The 19,813-nt window shown below is 44.9% G+C and overlaps 1 protein-coding gene across 2 annotated transcripts; it reads right to left on the bottom strand.

Annotated features, from left to right (window-relative positions):
- Positions 1-3,197: 3,197 nt before the first annotated feature.
- LOC123449921 (disease resistance protein Pik-2-like) lies at positions 3,198-11,228 on the bottom strand. Of its 2 annotated transcripts, XM_045127290.1 has the most exons (3): positions 10,199-11,228; positions 4,614-6,662; positions 3,198-4,538 (listed from the first exon to the last, which is right to left on the bottom strand). In XM_045127290.1, exons 1-2 carry the CDS (start codon positions 11,053-11,055, stop codon positions 4,646-4,648), a joined length of 2,874 nt encoding a protein of 957 aa, XP_044983225.1. In that variant the 5' UTR covers positions 11,056-11,228; the 3' UTR covers positions 3,198-4,538; positions 4,614-4,645. The 2 variants fall into 2 exon arrangements, with proteins under 2 accessions (XP_044983225.1, XP_044983224.1); XM_045127289.1 differs by having other exon boundaries at positions 3,198-6,662.
- Positions 11,229-19,813: the final 8,585 nt, after the last annotated feature.

Here is a 19,813-nt window from a genome sequence, read left to right as displayed (position 1 = left end):
TGTTGGTTGGTCTGGTGACTGGTGTTCTTCATTATATCCTCTGGAACGGGCTGCGTTGTGTTGTTGTATCCTGCTGAGACGACTTGCAGTTTCAGTTCAGTTGAGTGGAATTTCAGTTCAGTTCAGTTCGGTTGAGTGGAATCGACTGAAACCTTGGCTGCTTTTGGGTTTCGAACCCCGTATGCATTTCGCAGCTCTTGTTTAGAGGTTGGTTGGATCCAAGAAAGTAAAACTAGTCTGATTAAAACTAGTCTTTTTAAGAGGCTAAAGTTCCAAGCACCCTTGAATAAAGAGAGGCTAAAACTAGCCTTGAGGCTAAAATCTTTTAGTCAGGGTTACCCCTACTAAAATGTGCATTAGTCCTCTCTATCCTCATTTAACTCCTCAGTGGAGTTTTGGATTGGAGGGTTTAAAAGATAATAAATGCTCATTAACTTGATTTTAGTCTCTTTATTATTTGGATCCAAGCACCCTCTTAGTCTACAATAATATAGGTAGTTAGTTGAATGTTACCTAAGCAAAAGATATGATGTGACAACTAATAAATAAGAAAAAAGAGAACTTAAGTAACTTAGCAAATTACTCATACTAGAAGTAACATAGCGGATATTAAAACAAGATGCTTCTATAGGCTAATAAATGAAAAGGCTTAATATTACTCCCTATGTTGCTATTCATTGTGGAGGACTAGTAACATATGTATGTTACTACTCTATGTTATTTCCCGTTATGATTAGTCTTAACCGGATGATTCCAGCAAGTTTGTTGCAGTCCATGAAACCCGGTCGCTCTAGTTGTAGTATTGTATTGGTATTAGAGCATCTTTAATACATGGTCAATATGTAAAAATACCTAACTTTTGGATCTTCGAGAGCACAAAAACGCTGCTCCGCATCACGAAATACATCTGATGTAAAACCGCGACCGCGGGTGAAACGATCAACCGCTAGTTCATATCATTTCCCTCTCGCGACCGCCCGCCTGCTCGAGCACCATCCGTCGGAGATCGCCGCCGCCATCGCCCCAAATCGCTTCCGCCTCCCTTGCCGGTGGGTGTCTCGCGGTCACCCCGCTGCCGCCCTCAGCCGCTCCCTAACGTCGCCCCGCCGAAGATGCAGCTCTGCCCCGCACCGGCCCCGTTCGCCTCCGCTCCGCCCCGCCCTCGCCCGCACTGCACGCCGCCGACCACCTTCATTCGCCTCCGCTCCGTGCCGCACGTCGTTGCCCGCTCCCCGCTCGGTCGCCGCCCTGACCTCTCTCCACCCGCCATCGCCCCGACTCGTTCCGGCCGCCGCCGCCACCAGATGACGCCGAAGAACAGCACCCGTGGAGAAGAAGATGTGCGGCTGTACAGTGGCTGAACACCAGCTGTGTGGCCGTTGGTCGGTTTTACATCTTTGTTTTGGACCATCTGTTGGAGTTGTTGTTTTATATCTTCGTTTTGGACCATCTGTTGGAGTTAAGCCTTTTTCCGAGATGTAAAGCACTTTTTAGTGCTTCAAATTTTTACATCACCGATTTGGAGCATCAAAATATACATCATCTATTGGAGATGCTCTTAGGTATTGCGTGCATAGATATGTTCGTAGAAGCGTAGACGGTGACTTTAGCTGCTGCGTTTTGTGTCTTCATGTGTTGAAAACTATTACCCCCCCCTCCCCCCCCCCCCCCCCCCCCCCCCCCCAAAAAAAGAGTCTTGAAGACTATTGCTACTTATCAAGAATTGAAAGTCAATGGCGGTTGTTATAAATCTGCGGATTGATTTGTTAAAAAGTAAGCCACCTAACCAGTCGTGCAAACGGAGTCATCATCTAGTGTTGTTGTTATTCCATCCACCGAGTCATCCAACATCTGCACCCGTCGCAGACTTGCAGCACTGGTGCCGCCGCCGACCGCTCATATGGCAACGCCAAGGGCGACCAAAAAACTTCAGCACAACAACTTCCATGGCAGCACCGGTGACACCCGGCGACGCTCCATTGCAACACCCGGCGAGCTTCAACCACCCCACGACGCTTCATTGCAGCTCCGACGTGCTTCAATGCAGCTCCGACGTGCTTCATTGCAGCTCCGGTGATGCTTCATTGTAGCTCTGGCGGAGTGTCAACACTCCCGCGACACTCCATTGTATCCTCTGACAATGCTCCATTGCAACCCGACACACTCATTGCAGCACCACAAGCGGAGCAGGTTGCGCCGAACGCCGGCAGCGCCACTAGCACATTGCGTCGGACGCTGCTTTGCAGCACCACGAGCGTCGGCGCCCCCCGTTGGATCCATGGCCAGTCGGTGCAACAAGGTCGGCCGCAAACCTGCGGCTACAAGGGGTCATCCGCCGGTGCGCCTAGGGCGCCGTCGAGCCCCATTCTCGCACTTCAGCCTGTTGTTTGGCAGCAGCCAAGCCCATCTCGCACGCCGGTGCGCTGGTAGTGGTTGGGTAGTAGCCGAGCCTCGATCTCGCACTCGTGTGGCTGGGAGCGATGACAGCGCCTTGTCTTGCAGCATCAGTGGCGGCTTGCAGCGACGGTTTGGACATGGATCTCAGCAGCATCCAATTTCAGTCTCTCTCATGGTTCTTGTCGGTAAAGCTGGATACGAATGGGGAGGGGAAACCGAAGGAAGAAGACTACTTGACCGAGAGAGAAGGATAAGGTAGATGAGGCAACAGGTGGGTCCCAGAAGCACGTGGGTCGCGCTAGGACGGCGTGCTACTAACGAGTTGACGGCGCTTCAGGACCCGGTTGATTTCAGAGAGAAATACTCCCTCCATTTCAGAGAGAAATACTCCCTCCATTTTTATATACAAGGCAACAATCCCACATTACAGATACCAAGACAAAAGTTAATGACTTATAAGTCAATGTTGTAAGACAACTTGTCTCCTTATTTTACTATGTAAATTAATGTGTATTTTTCTTTCTCATGCATATCAAGGCAATGGCCTCACTTATGCATGCATGCAAGGGATAATTAATGTCCTCCTTTGATAATACTTCCAAGCAAACACCATTAATATTGCCTCGATTAGTGTTAATGGCCTTGTATATATGCAAATTATAATTTTGATAGTGGTCTTATATATAAAAATGAAGGGAGTAAGACCATTGATTTCAAACATTTTCCAAAGTCAATTTGTAGAATCGCACACCGTACATGTGGGCCTGGGTATTTTCTGAGCACAAATCATTCATTGACCATAAACAGATGCACACGTTGGGACAAGCGGTACGAAACACACGATGTATCTAGGTTCGGGACCTTCCGTGAAAGATAACACCCCCTAGTCCTATCAAATCAGACTATATGGGTCAAGAGTAATACAAGGTGCTCCTAGAGTTGTTCGCCGTCCACGCAATAGGCAGTCAGGCACCCTTGATCCAGAGTTGCAGATGCAGTTTGATGTGCTCTGGCTTTGCTGCTCCATCTACAACAGCTGGTGTCACTGCCAACTTACCAAGTACCAACACACACCTCGGGCACTGCACTAGCCGCCGCCAGCAAGAAGCTGGAGGTGTGTGTGCGATACTTGGTCGAGGGTTTGCTCGTGCCCATGGATGCCTGTACGAGGTCCGTGGCCGTCGGCGCACGACCCCGTTGGTTCCCCTGTCCGCTGGAGCACGGCCAGACGGGGTCATCAACCCTGCATCTGGGCAGCCAAACCATCCCCAGCCAAAGCATCCCTAACGGCAGCAGCGAGGACCGCACGTCGCAGCTGTCGATGGCCACCAGGTAGAGCCCCGCGAGCACGCCCCGCCGCATGACCCAGACGAGGTCCTCGACCGCTGCTGCTGTGGATCATCTGTGGCGGCGTGTTCCTTCGACGACGCACCCCTCGCCGACGACAGGACTCCATGGTCGGCGCGCGGTTGCTCTGCCCGACAAGTTGGGGCTGATTGTTTTTTTGTGTTTGAGTGAAGGATGCCCCTGTAAATTACAGGGATTGTTTTGTAAATTCAGAAAATTACAGAGCCAGCGATGTCTACTGCGAACCGTTACGTCATGTCATCATTTGCGGGACCCACCTGTCATGATCGTGTTTAAAGTGGTCTAAGCCGTCCACTAGTGTTTTTACAAAAAATTAGGCTCAGAATTAGTGTTTTTTTGACATAAAAGTGTAGAAGTGTGGTTTCTGCAATATCAGGGGCTGTTTGGTTCCCAGCATAAGGTTGCCATGCCTAACCTTAGTCATGCCACAATACCTTAGGCATGTGTTTGGTTCATTGCCATACTTGTGGCTTGCCACACTTTCCTAGTTATATGGTCCACATGTCATACACTTAATTTTTTGTCAAATCTTGCCACACTTGTGGTGTCCATTTTGTTAGCCACACTTTGTCTAAGATTAGTTGTGGTAAAGTTAGTCATGAACCAAACAGGCCCTTAGCCTTCAATGTCGATGTTTTCTGCAACTAACTCCTGCTCTTTGAAACAAGTAATGAACCAGAATAAGCTGAAGCTACGGTAAGCCAGGGACGGAGCTGCTTCTATGGGGCTGGGGTCAGCTGACCCAGCGACTTTGGCAAATCCTTCACTAGATCCTGCGAAATTAGCACTAAGTGTTGTTTATTTGTAATAGAGATGACACCATCGGATTTATTTTCTAGCTTCCTCACCTGCAGTAAGCAGAGCGACAAGAAGAGAGTGATCACTCGTACTTCACAGCAACCTTGATCAGATTTGATCTTGGGCGGTTCTGATTCGCTGCCTTGAGCTGCTCCAGTGCAAGGTCCAACGCAGGGTTGTGCCTCGTACCAGCGAGCTGCACCTCCTTAAGGCTGGCCAGGTGCTGGATGCCAGCGACTGTCTTGGACTCTCTGTTATAAAACCTTACTGAGAGTGTCTCGAGCTTTATCATGGCTTCTTTCTGGAACCGGAGGACTTCCATGTCGTCGATGTCGAAGTTCACGTACAGGTCCTTGAGCGCCGGAAAGGTGTGGGCAGGCTGTGCAACCAGCTCTGTATCCTTGTAGTAGAACGCCTCCAGGTTGATGCGCTTCAGATTGGGCAGCTTACATACCGGGCCGTATAGCTGGTCGCCAACAAAGTATGTCCAAGCAATGAAAAGCTCAATAAGATTATTCAGTGACCCCATCCAGTCGGGCAGCTTGTTAATGCAGGCGCCGATCCGAAGATACTGGAGGAGCCGCGGCGGCGACTTGATGTCGTGTAAAAAGTCCAATGCATCCTTGTCCCAACTATCGCTGTTAATGTTGAGCCACCGGAGGGAACACATCTTGCCGAGGGACTCGGCGAGCTTTTGGTTAGCATTCTGGACAAGGGAATCGCTGACGCCAGTTCCGCCGGTGATGTTCACGAAGATGCCTAGCTCTCTCAGTTGTTGCAGTTCACCGATCTCCTGGGCAGCGCTAGCATCACACCTGAGGATTACCTTATTCACCATACGTAGCGCCTTCATCCTACCCATGCCCCGGCGTGCAATCCAACCACTGTTGTTACCTCGGTTCGATATCTGCAGCTGTTCAAGTTTCTGTAGCTTTGACACCGTTTCCGGTAGATCTTCAAGGTGCGTCCCACGTACATCAAGGGTCTCCAAATTTTCTAGCTCACCAATCACTGGAGGCATCTTATTGATAGCTGTACCTTTCAAGTTCAAGAACCTTAGTAGGTACATCCGGCAGACATCTCTCAAGTGCTCGTATTTTATGTCCTTGCAATCTTCCAAGTCCAGTACCCTGAGCAGGGTGAACTTGCCCAGACGATCAAGCACCTTCTTGTGACCTTCGAGGTCAAACATGCTCAGTGATCGGACATGCTGCATGTTCATCCCCTCGATGCCATTCTTACCAGTTTTGATGGATGAGGAGTGCTCGGTTATGTCTTCTCCGCCATGGATGGATAGGCGGCGAATCCTATCATACGACATCCCTTCGTACGGGCCACCTACTAGACTAACAAAGTTAGCCTCCAGGAACTTGGACACCATGACCTCAAGCACCATGTCATGTACCCTGCACGTCTCCACCCTCCCATCATAGTAGGTCACAATGTCAACTGCCCGATCAATCATGCACCTACTCACCAACTCATTGTAGTAGGTTTCTGCAACCTCCATTAAGGTCAAACCTCGGATCTCAGCAATCAGTCCTTCTGCGATCCATCTCTTCAAAAGTCGATCCTTGATGATGACATAATCTTCCGGGAAAATGCTGAGGTACATCATGCAACCCTTGAGGTAATGATGCAGGTGATTATAGCTGAGAGTTATTACCTGCCTCATCCCCTCAAGCGTAGGGTGGCTCTCCATGTGAGCACCAATCGACTTGCGGACTCTTTTCCACATATCTTTGCTCTCCGATGATCTATAGCTCGCCAAGATGCTAGCAATGCTTATAATGGCCATTGGCAGTCCACCACATTTATTTAGAATTTTGCACATTTCAGCTTCCAAATCCATGGGGCAAGAGGCATTCTTGGAACCAAATGCTCTATTGAGGAACAACCTTTTGGAGTCTTCCCACTCGAGGGGCTTGATCCTATAAATGTAATCTTCATCAACACTACTAGCCTCACTGCATGAGGCTGCCACAGTCTCTATCCGAGTGGTCACAATGATCCTGCTACTGCTGCCGTTCTCTGGCAACTTGGATTTGATTACATCCCATGCTGTTACTGTCCATACATCATCGACCACAATGAGGTACCTGGTTTGTAATAGGAGTTCAATATTAATTACTCCCTCCGTTCCTAAATATAAGTCTTTAAAGAGATTTCACTAGTGAAGTACATACGGATGTATATAGACATACTTTAGAGTGTAGATTCACTCATTTTGTTTCGTATGTAGACTTCTAGTGAAATATCTTAAAAGATTTATATTTAGGAACGGAGGGAGTAGAATGCATGAAAAGTGATAGCTACCTCCATTATGAATACTAGGATAATGCTCATGCATTGCAATGAGAAATAAATATTCTAATACATTAGCTTGTGATTTACCTGCCCATATTAATGCGATTTAAGAAATAAATATTTGTCACATCCTGTCTGTGATTTACCTTATATTTTAGAAGTTTGGTAAGTGAATTCAAGTGAACTTGGTTTAGAAGGTAAGTAAATTAAGGTCATTAATTATCATACTGGGAATGTTGACGAAGGGATAGTGGGAAGAAAAGTTAAACACGAAGCCTTACATTCTTTTTAATAAGTGGTATAATGAGTAGAAATGTGTTCCTTAATAACACACAGAGGGCATTTACAAAGATGTGATATCAGCTAACTCATTATTTCAAGACACAAGATAATTGATGTTGAAGTTTTATATAGATTCATGCAATATTATCAAATTTTAGTGTTGAATTAACTTTATGTTCTATTGTAGTAATCACATAATATGAACACCTATAATCATCTACTCCCTCCGTTCCTAAATATAAGTCTTTTTAGAAATTCCACTAAAAGACTACATACAAAACAAAATGAGTGAATTTATATTTTAATGTATGTCTATATACATCCATACGTAGTTTTCTAGTAGAAACTCCAAAAAGACTTATATTTAGGAACGGAGTCACTAATAAAGGTTCATCATATGGGTCACTTGAAGATTCTTAATAAGTCCAGTTTTGAAGGTTCTTAGATGTAATTATGAAGATAAATCAGCCACACTTTGTTAACTAAAACTATTGCCAGATTGAACTGTGCATTTTTTTATCCCGGCAATTGCCGTTAATTAGATCAGCACACGTACGTGATATATTGGAAGACATTATTGTGCCGCTCATGCACAAACTCTTGTACTCGAGCTGAAGGAGAAAGTATAACAAGGAGATACCATGAATATTCAAAAGCTTATGCTGTAAATACTTAGGATGAAATGCATGGATCAAGAATAGCTTCTTGGCAGGCTACACCTCTTGTGAATTGACATCAAACACCAAAAAGTAAATGTTCACCAAGGAGTATATAGCAAAAAATCACCACATTACAGGCTATGTCTACAAAAAACTACCACTTTTCTTAATCTTTTAAAAAACTATCACAAATTGATTCGCAGTTTAAGAAAAATCAAATGACCATGTGATTAAAAATTGATCCGGTTTATGACGGGTCGGGGCCGCCCCTAAACGGACGGCTCGTTGACTATTTGACCGCTAACTTACATGTAGGACCCATATGTAAGCCCTCTCTTCTTCCTCTCCACTTTCTTCCCTGTTTACTTTATATCTCTCCTGAGTCCCAAGCCAGAGCCAACGCAGCCACGGACGGCCAGCACCAAGGCCGGCGCGCCCGCCGCCCAACCCCACGCCTTGCAAAGCCAAGGCCATAGCCAGCCGTGCGCCATAGTCAACCGTCGCGCACACTATGGCCTTGGGACCCCCACCCACACCACGGGCACTATGGGCAGTCGACACCGTGCATCATGGGCAGCACCCCGTCGCCGCGCGCGCCATGGCCACCGGTAGACACCGCCGCATGCCATGGGCAGCCGCCCTGCCGTCATGGTTAGCTCCCTCCTGCTATTGTCGGACACGTGCAGGTGCCGCCCTCCTCCTTGTCGGTGCTCCTAGCGACGAGCTGGTGCTCCGACGCGACGACATGGATGAGCGCCTCACGAGCTCACCGGGGGCACGCGAAGTAGGACCGGACCGCTTTTGATTTTTTTCAAAAAATACAGGGACACAATTGCTTTTTTTAGAAAACAATACAAGGACCTGATTGCTTTTGTGGAAAAAATACAGGACCGACATGTGGGCTCCACTTGTCATAACAGTCCACCTTATAGTCAAAGCTAACGGTGTTACCACATCATACCTGAAGGGTGGGCCAGCGTTGTCATAATCACGGTTAAAAGTTAACGGTTTAGTCACTTAGTTTTTTTGAAATAATGAACCAATTTTTTGGTAGTTTTTTTAAAGACAACGAAAAGTGGTAGTCTTTCGTGGACATAGCCCGTATTGTCGTAGTTATTTTGCTATATATTCGTTCACCAAGAAATTGTGTTATTTTTATATTTAGAAACGGAGGGAGTACATGTTAACCAACTTCATATTTTGCACAATACACAACTGCACTATATCATAATGATACTCCATTCGACACCAACACCTTATTGGCATCCTATAGAAGGAATTGAGACGGCCCCGCAAGAAAAAGAATTGACTTGGCAAACACAGGGTGGTTTTTGTATAGGTCAAGGAGAAATGTTTAATCGCCATAGGATGGCTAGTGAATAATTATTATTAATCTACCGAAAGACTATTATTTTTGCATATGATTGCCAATGAAAAGCTGAAAGTGAAAACAAGATTGCAAAGCATATAATTGCTATCAATCTTGCTGTAAAACATTGCAAAGCAAGCTATCAAGATTTAGAAAATAAAAATACTACTTTCAACAACCTAAAATAAAGAATTATCTAAACGCCGTAGATCAAACAATATTATAATGCATCCCAAAATCTTCACACTTATCCATTTTCCATAGCCAGTTAGGAAAATAATCTAACATCACTACTAATCCCATGCATGTCTTTTGATTATCCCACCAACATTATATATTTTTGTTCTAAACAGCGGAGATATTGACCATGTGAGAAATACAAAAATCTAAAAAATCTATTAAATATATGTGTTTCAGTGAAAATGTTTAGTATTTATTGCAAAAAGAAAATGAAAACAAGTAGACACAAACTATTATATTAGTGTGTTTGAAAACAAATGTCTATAACATAGGTGTTTATGTATACTGGCAAAACAGAAGTAGAAAAAAGAAAATTTAAACAAAACAAATAATTAGTAAGAAAACAAAAAAAAGTAAAAAAATGTAAAAGTGAAAACTCCAATGTATAAGTGGACGAAGAATTTGTTGGTGTTTGTTTATACGGTTTTGGTCGGGATCCATGAGGTATAAGTGGAAACTGCATTGTGTAAGGCCTTTCTATTAGAGAAACCATATGTTCTTTTTGTTACAAACTACTTCCCCTTCTTATCATTGTAATCATGGTTAGTTTTAGCACGAAACTCTCCTTTTCAGGTGAATATAGGGTTGTTACGAAAGCACGTCTCCAATCTTTTTTTAACCACTTCTCAAAAATACATCTTTTCTTAACCGGACTAAGATAGACTGGTTGTCAAAGAAAGTGAAAGAAGAAGAAGAAGAAGAGAAACTGGTAGATTGAGATATGCAGTATGTGTGTATGCATGTGTTTACATATAGTTTGTGTGTGTATAGTGTATACCTCATGTCCTTGAGAACCTCCTTGAGCTTGTCGGTGAGGTTGTCTACACCCATCTCGTTGATGCCAACTAGGGGATCCTCTTCCTTGATGCCTTCCGCGTTATCTGCTTTTGGCTTCACGATCTGCTGAAGCACACGCTTGAGCAATTCCTTGAGATCCTTAGTGCCGCCGAACGCCTGGGACACGGACACTTGCGCTTGGCGTTGGAACTCCGGCTCCAGTTGTCGGCACACCTCCATGGCCAGCGTAGTCTTCCCGAGCCCTCCGAACCCCACTATGGAGAACACTTTGAGATTCATGTCGCTCTCGTCGTTGCTCACCGATTTCACCTTCGCCGCGAGGGTGTTAGCCTGCTCAGTGATGCCGACAAACTCATCAGGGTCGTTTGCCCTGCCCAACACATGCCGGGACACCGGCGGCGCTGGAGCGGCTAGAGAAGAAGAGCGGCACAGCGCCTCACGGCTGACGCCGTAACGCGCATGTCGCTCGCTGATGACAACGGCACGAGCGCGGAGCGCGTTGATGTCGCGGGCCAGTCGACGGCGAGGGAAAATCGTGGCCAGCATGCGTTTGGACCAGACGAGGAAGCGGTCTCTCGACCGGCACCGGATGCGGAAGATGTAGAGGTGGACGCAGTCCTCCGCGTCGTAGGCGAGCTCGCGCACCTGCTTCATCCACTCCCGGATGAAGTGGTCAACGGCGCCCTCGTCAGCTTCAGAGTGCATGCGGAGGATGGCGTTCATGGTGGCCAGCTCGTCCCTGAGCTCAGCCACCTGGCGGCCGACGCCGCGGACTTGCCGGTACTCCTCGCCCACCAGCTGCCCCACGGTGGACACGAGCTGCGCCGCGCCCTCCATTCCTCCCCGCTCTCTTGATTATTCCGTGGAATGGAGATGGGTGCATATATCTCAAGATGCAGAGTTGTGTGTTGTGGTTCAGATTTCAGATGCGTTATGAAGATCATGGATCATACAGTAGTATTTTCAAGTTTTTTAGGAAAAAAAAAGGTCGAACACAGGGTAGTAGATTAGTATAGATCCAACTTTGTAAAAAGAAAAAGGAAGAGGAAACCACAAGAGTGAAGACTAGTAGAGTCTGCAGTTGGCTGACGGTGCGTTAAATATAAGACCTTTTAGAGATTGCATTATGAACTACATACGGATGTACATAGACGTATTTTAGAGTATATATTCACTCATTTTACTTCATATATAATCTTTCAATAATGATGAAATTTCTAAAAGGTCTTATATTTTAAAACGGAGGGAGTACGAAGCAACTTGCAACTTGCACTGCCAAAACAACCAGCCATGGCAAGACGCACATGATCGACATAAAATATATGCGGTCTTGCTTCGAAAGACTCGGCCTATGTTTTCCTCGCCTGTCTTAATCTGCTCTACTCCATCTTTGTAAATTGATGAACCCAAATCTCGATGCCAAAAGGGAAATGACAATTTGGGACATCCATTCAAACTTGTATGCCGGATGGCCTACTCACGCTGGCCTGCTGCCTATGGCGCGGAGCACATGGGCTGGCCCTGCAAGGTAGTTGTGCATGAGTTGCTGCTGTGTCTTTTATTTTCTCGGTGTGTTGTTGTATGCGATTATTTTTTATTTATTTTTGCGAGTGGTTTTATGCGATTTTTGACCCTCTTAACTCGGTAGATACATCTAAACTCCTCAAATTAACCGATCAAACACAGGGCCACTAACCGAACAGTAGCGATAAAAAAGTTGAACCCCAAGGAAACCTTGTTTACATGAATTGCCATTTCTGGAATATTAGGGGTATAACAACCTCTGGTAAGAACTAGTTGAATGCCCGTACGTTGTCACGGGACAAAATATGAATATGCTAGACATTAATAATAGCTTCCACAAAGAACATGTCATACATCCAATTTACTCGCGTTAAATATCAAGTAAATTGTGTCAACGCACGGGCAAGTAGAGCCACTCCATTTAGCGTTGCTCATCATCACACATGACGGATGATGATCAAGCTAGCCAGAACCAAAACCACATGTTTAACCATGCGTCTCACATCGCTGAAGAAACTCACAAAGCTAAAATTGCCTACTGGCAGCGAGGTACGAGGAGATATGTGCGAGAGTAGCGACCATGTCGGCGCTCGTGATGATACTCCTAGCATGACATATCATGGGAGTACTAATCCCTCAAGCTACGATGGTAGCAGTCGAGATGCGAGCGGGGCGGCGAACGGGGTGCCGACGACCAGGTCTATGACCACCACGACCACGAAGCAAACAAAAGGGGAACGATGGCAGTTTGAGACATGGGCTAGGAGGTGGTGTGCAGCTGAGGAGTATGGGGTCGAGGCGGCGGCGATGGAACGAGAGTCGGGGGCTTGGGAGATATGGAATTTTGGTTGTGGGCTCGGTGTAGTCTACTGATGGCATTTTGGTTCAGTTTTACACACTTAAAGGATTCAATTCACTGGCAAAAAAATAAATATGAATTTTAATTAGATATATATAGATACCTTGAGGTACAAAGACCGATTTTACTCCTTTTTTGCATCCTCATTATAATTCCATGTACATGTTCTAGACTATACATACCGGCATGATGGTATTTAGAGCATGATTACATGATAACTTTGGGCGGTCGCCACAATCCAGGATAGACCACAAAATGCAGTGTGGGTTTATTGTTGGTGTGTCATAGAAGTGAGTTGCTTACTCTCAACGAAAATTGATTTTAGTTTCAGGATTGCGCACTTGATTATGCATGCCTCATCACCCAAATTAAATCATGTGCATTGCTACGGAGACATAAATATTATAGTGGTTTAACATCTATATGTCCTTGTGAATCATTATACACATCAACTGATATTGTCGAACTTCTTTTCACATCCACCGCTACTACTATGGTGAGCACCTTGATTGCATACTAAACAAATACTCCCTCCGTCCAGAATTACTTATCGGAAAAATGAATAAAAAAGAATGTATCTAGAACTAAAATACATCTAGATACATATATTCTTATGACAAGTATTTCCGAACGGAGGCAGTAAATAATAATCATTTTATTCTAGAACATAGAATATGTATTTACCATTGATTTATTGGCCCCCAAACTATTGTTTTAAATATTATATCTCTTGGGCCTTATAACACAAGAAGTTAAGGCATCATAACCTCCTCCCTTTCTTCCCACCCCCTGCTTTGTATGGATCTAAATCCCAATGAATAATTTTCCTCCAAAGATACTTTTGAACATTAAAAAAAAAGCCACAAATAACTATAATATGATAATTGATTCTATATAATTACAATATCTACTTTTCAAACGAAAAGAAGTGACACCACTGCCATTGCACATCGTGAACTCCCATTCATAATATTGCTATTGAAGATTACATGAACTTCCATCCTAGCAAAAGGAGAATTGGGAACAATGAAAGAACAATTAGAACCACATACGAAAGTAAGATACTTGTGCTAATGTTGCCTAAAAATGGGACAACAAGCTAACACAGAAAAAACTTCTTCTGGACAGCAGATGTTGTGCAAAATGTTTACATAACCTAACTCCAACCTATAATAAGACTATGAAATAGATTGACAAATCCTCCCACCGGCCTTATTTGACAATGGCATCGCCATACATGTCGTACAATACATGCTAGACATAATATAGTCTGATACGACTTCATTGTGTCTCCATCACCAACTTCATGTGATATTTTGGTACAACACAATCAACGTACGGGCATTGTTAAAATATAATTATAATGCATAATGTATATGTCCCATAAGATTCATGATTGTGTTGTACCAAAATATCACTTAGACACTTCCTAATAACAAACAGAGTTATCTTTCTGAACATATCTATCACCGTGAGAAAGTCTAAAAAGAGTGATATTGACTGAAACTCCTACAACTTGAGTGATATCACATTCACATTCAGCGTCCTTATACGTCAACATGTGTTGGTGCACCTGTTCTATTCAATCACGCTTGGCTGCCATACAAACACATGTTATACATTAAAAGATGTGGTAGCAAGTATGAACCAAAATACTGATGATAGCCTGCAAAATAGCATCAATATTCACTTGCAGATTATGGACTGGTAGCCCCCATGCATAGGTGTGTTTCTGTGTACAAGTTTGGATTTTGGATTAACGAGACCATTCAAAAAAAATCCTTCCTTTGATTTCCCTCCTCCCTATGCTCACTTTTTTAGACTTGTAGCCTTGTAGAACACAGTGAAGAAATTGTTGGAATTTGCCCTAGAGGCAATAATAAATATAGTTATTATTATAATTCCTGTATCAAGATAATCGTTTATTATCCATGCTATAATTGTATTGAATGAAGACTCATTTACATGTGTGGATACATAGACAAAACACCGTCCCTAGCAAGCCTCTAGTTGGCTAGCCAGTTGATCAAAGATAGTCAGTGTCTTCTGATTATGAACAAGGTGTTGTTGCTTGATAACTGGATCACGTCATTAGGAGAATCACGTGATGGACTAGACCCAAACTAATAGACGTAGCATGTTGATCGTGTCATTTTGTTGCTACTGTTTTCTGCGTGTCAAGTATTTATTCCTATGACCATGAGATCATATAACTCACTGACACCGGAGGAATGCTTTGTGTGTATCAAACGTCGCAACGTAACTGGGTGACTATAAAGATGCTCTATAGGTATCTCCGAAGGTGTTAGTTGAGTTAGTATGGATCAAGACTGGGATTTGTCACTCCGTGTGAACGGAGAGGTATCTCGGGGCCCACTCGGTAATACAACATCACACACAAGCCTTGCAAGCAATGTAACTTAGTGTAAGTTGCGGGATCTTGTGTTACGGAACGAGTAAAGAGACTTGCCGGTAAACGAGGTTCAAATAGGTATACGGATACTGACGATCGAATCTCGGGCAAGTAACATACCGAAGGACAAAGGGAATGACATACGGGATTATATGAATCCTTGGAACTGAGGTTCAAACGATAAGATCTTCGTAGAATATGTAGGATCCAATATGGGCATCCAGGTCCCGCTATTGGATATTGACTGAGGAGTCTCTCGGGTCATGTCTACATAGTTCTCGAACCCGCAGGGTCTGCACACTTAAGGTTCGACGTTGTTTTATGCGTATTTGAGTTATATGGTTGGTTACCGAATGTTGTTCGGAGTCCCGGATGAGATCACAGACGTCACGAGGGTTTCCGGAATGGTCCGGAAACGAAGATTGATATATAGGATGACCTCATTTGATTACCGGAAGGTTTTCGGAGTTACCGGGAATGTACCGGGAATGACGAATGGGTTCCGGGAGTTCACCGGGGGGGGACCCACCCCGGGGAAGCCCATAGGCCTTGAGGGAGGCACACCAGCTCTTAGTGGGCTGGTGGGACAGCCCACAAGTGCCCTATGCGCCATAGAGATAAAAATCAAAGAGAAAGAAAAAAAAGAAGGAGGTGGGAAGGAAGGGCTCAAGGAGCCCCAAGGCAAGGTCCCCTCCCTCCCACCTATATATACGGAGGTTTTAGGGCTGATTTGAGACGACTTTTCCACGGCAGCCCGACCACATACCTCCACGGTTTTTCCTCTAGATCGCGTTTCTGCGGAGCTCGGGCGGAGCCCTGCTGAGACAAGGTCATCACCAACCTCCGGAGCGCCGTCACGCTGCCGGAGAACTCTTCTACCTCTTCGTCTCTCTTGCTGGATCAAGAAGGCCGAGATCATCGTCGAGCTGTACGTGTGCTGAACGCGGAGGTGCCGTCCGTTCGGTACTAGATCGTGGGACTGATCGCGGGATTGTTCGCGTGGCGGATCGAGGGACGTGAGGACGTTCCACTACATCAACCGCGTTCTCTAACGCTTCTACTGTACGGTCTACAAGGGTACGTAGATCACTCATCCCCTCTCGTAGATGGACATCACCATGATAGGTCTTCGTGCGCGTAGGAAATTTTTTGTTTCCCGTGCGACGTTCCCCAACAGTGGCATCATGAGCTAGGTTCATGCATAGATGTCTTCTCGAGTAGAACACAAAAGTTTTTGTGGGCGGTGATGTGCGTTTTGCTGCCCTCCTTAGTCTTTTCTTGATTCCGCGGTATTGTTGGATTGAAGCGGCTTGGACCGACATTACTCGTACGCTTACGAGAGACTGGTTTCATCGCTACGAGTAACCCCCTTTGCTCAAAGTTGACTGGCAAGTGTCGGTTTCTCCAACTTTAGTTGAATCGGATTTGACCGAGGAGGTCCTTGGATGAGGTTAAATAGCAACTCATATATAACCGTTGTGGTGTTTGCGTAAGTAAGATGCGATCCTACTAGATACCCATGGTCACCGCGTAAAACATGCAACAACAAAATTAGAGGACGTCTAACTTGTTTTTGCAGGGTATGCTTGTGATGTGATATGGCCAATGATGTGATGTGATATATTGGATGTATGAGATGATCATGTTGTAATAGAAATATCGACTTGCACGTCGATGGTACGGCAACCGGCAGGAGCCATAGGGTTGTCTTTATACTAACGTGTGTGCTTGCAGATGCGTTTACTATTTTGCTAGGATGTAGCTTTAGTAGTAATAGCATGAGTAGCACGACAACCCCGATGACAACACGTTGATGGAGATCATGGCGTGGCGCCGGTGACAAGAAGATCGTGCCGGTGCTTTGGTGATAGAGATCAAGAAGCACGTGATGATGGCCATATCATGTCACTTATGAATTGCATGTGATGTTAATCCTTTTATGCACCTTATTTTGCTTAGAACGACGGTAGCATTATGAGGTGATCTCTCACTAAAATTTCAAGACGAAATTGTGTTCTCCCCGACTGTGCACCGTTGCTACAGTTCGTCGTTTCGAGACACCACGTGATGATCGGGTGTGATAGACTCAACGTTCACATACAACGGGTGCAAAACAGTTGCGCACGTGGAACACTCGGGTTAAGCTTGACGAGCCTAGCATGTGCAGACATGGCCTCGGAACACATGAGACCGAAAGGTCGATCATGAATCATATAGATGATATGATTAGCATAGGGATGCTTACCACTGAAACTATACTCAACTCACGTGATGATCGGACTTGAGCTAGTGTAAGTGGATCATGAACCACTCAAATGACTAGAGAGATGTACTTTTTGAGTGGGAGTTTAGCGAATAATTTGATTAATTTAAACTCTAATTATCTTGAACATAGTCTAAATCCACTTTGAATATATTTGTGTTGTAGATCATGGCTCACGCGACAGTCATCCTGAATTTTAATACGTTCCTAGAGAAAGCTAAGTTGAAAGATGATGGAAGCAACTTTGTAGACTGGGCTCGTAATCTTAAGCTAATCTTACAAGCTGGGAAGAAGGATTATGTCCTTAATGCTGCGTTAGGAGATGAACCACCCGCTACGGCTGATCAGGATGTTAAGAACGCTTGGTTAGCACGTAAGGAGGACTACTCAATAGTTCAATGTGCAGTCTTGTATGGCTTAGAACCGGGACTTCAACGTCGCTTTGAGCGTCATGGAGCATTTGAGATGTTCCAGGAGTTGGAGTTTATCTTTCAGAAGAACGCCCGGATCGAGAGGTATGAGACCTCCGATAAATTCTATGCTTGCAAGATGGAGGAAAACTCGTCTGTCAGTGAACATGTGCTCAAAATGTCTGGGTACTCAAACCGTCTAGCTGAGCTGGGGATTGAACTCCCGCAAGAAGCTATCACTGACAGAATCCTTCAATCACTGCCGCCAAGCTATAAAGGCTTTGTGTTGAACTACAACATGCAAGGGATGAACAAGTCTCCCGGCGAGTTGTTTGCGATGCTGAAAGTCGCAGAGTCTGAACTCCGTAAAGAGCATCAAGTGTTGATGGTGAATAAGACCACTAGTTTCAAGAGAAACGGCAAAGGCAAGAAGGGAAATTCGAAGAAGAGCGGCAAGCCTGTTGCCAATCCAACGAAGAAACCCAAAGCTGGACCTAAGCCTGAAACGAAGTGTTACTATTGCAAGGGTATGGGTCACTGGAAGCACAACTGCCCCAAGTATCTGGCTGATAAGAAGGCGGCCAAAGAAAAATCAGGTATATTTGATATACAAGTTATTGATGTGTACTTAACCGGCTCTCGTAGTAGTGCCTGGGTATTCGATACCGGTTCTGTTGCTCATATTTGCAACTCGAAACAGGAACTGCGGAATAGGAGAAGGCTGGCAAAAGATGAAGTGACGATGCGCGTAGGAAATGGTTCCAAGGTTGATGCAATCGCCGTCGGCACAGTGTCACTTCAGTTACCGTCAGGATTAGTGATGAACTTAAATCATTGCTATTTAGTGCCTGCGTTGAGCATGAACATTATATCTGGATCTTTTTTATTGTGAGACGGTTACTCTTTTAAGTCAGAAAATAATGGTTGTTCTATTTCTATGAGTAACATCTTTTATGGTCATGCACCGAATGTGAGAGGATTGTTCATATTGAATCTTGATAACGATACGCATATACATAACATTGAGACCAAAAGAGTTAGAGTTAACAATGATAGCGCCATATTTTTGTGGCACTGCCGCTTAGGTCATATTGGTGTAAAGCGCATGAAGAAACTCCATGCTGATGGACTTTTGGAGTCACTTGACTTTGATTCACTTGACACGTGCGAACCATGCCTCATGGGCAAGATGACTAAGACTCCGTTCTCAGGAACAATGGAGCGTGCAAGTGACTTGTTGGAAATCATACATACCGATGTGTGTGGTCCGATGAGCGTGGAGGCACGCGGCGGATATCGTTATTTTCTCACCTTCACTGACGATTTAAGTAGATATGGTTATGTCTACTTGATGAAGCACAAGTCTGAACCATTTGAAAAGTTCAAGCAATTTCAGAGTGAAGTGGAAAATCATCGTAACAAGAAGATCAAGTTCCTACGGTCTGATCGTGGGGGTGAATATCTGAGTTTCGAGTTTGGTGCTCACTTAAGACAATGTGGAATTGTTTCACAGTGAACACCGCCTGGAACACCACAGCGTAATGGTGTGTCCGAACGTCGTAATCGTACTCTATTAGAGATGGTGCGGTCTATGACGTCTCTTACTGATTTGCCGTTATCATTTTGGGGTTATGCATTAGAAACATCTGCATTCACTTTAAATAGGGCACCATCAAAATCCGTTGAGACGACACCATACGAACTGTGGTATGGCAAAAGGCCAAAGTTGTCGTTTCTTAAAGTTTGGGGATGCGATGCTTATCTCAAAAGGCTTCAGCCTGAAAAGCTGGAACCCAAAGCGGAAAAGTGCGTCTTCATAGGTTACCCAAAAGAGACAGTTGGGTACACCTTCTATCTCAAATCCGAGGGCAAAGTGTTTGTTGCTAAAAACGGAGCTTTTCTCGAGAAGGAGTTTCTCTCGAGAGAATTGAGTGGGAGGAAGATAGAACTTGACGAGGTTGTCGAACCTCTCATCCCTCTGGATGGTGGTGCAGGGCAAGGGGAAACCTCTGTCATTGCGACGCCGGTTGAGGAGGAAGTTAATGATGATGATCATGAAACTCCAGTTCAAGTTTCTGTTGAACCACGCAGGTCGACGAGATCACGTGCTGCTCCAGAGTGGTACG

The sequence above is a fragment of the Hordeum vulgare genome, chromosome 4H (assembly GCF_904849725.1).
Source record: "Hordeum vulgare subsp. vulgare chromosome 4H, MorexV3_pseudomolecules_assembly, whole genome shotgun sequence".
Classification (NCBI taxonomy): Eukaryota; Viridiplantae; Streptophyta; class Magnoliopsida; order Poales; family Poaceae; genus Hordeum; species Hordeum vulgare.
The sequence above is the reverse complement of the archived record's forward strand: the minus strand, read 5'-3'. Positions and strand labels throughout refer to the sequence as shown.

Bases quoted from the DNA above. Each gene is read 5' to 3' on its own strand.
- LOC123449921 (XM_045127289.1), bottom strand. From the start codon at position 11,055: ATGGAGGGCGCGGCGCAGCTCGTGTCCACCGTGGGGCAGCTGGTGGGC. The intron at 6,663-10,198 runs GTATACACTATA...ATTACAAACCAG, and splicing joins GAGGTTCTCAAGGACATGAG to GTACCTCATTGTGGTCGATG.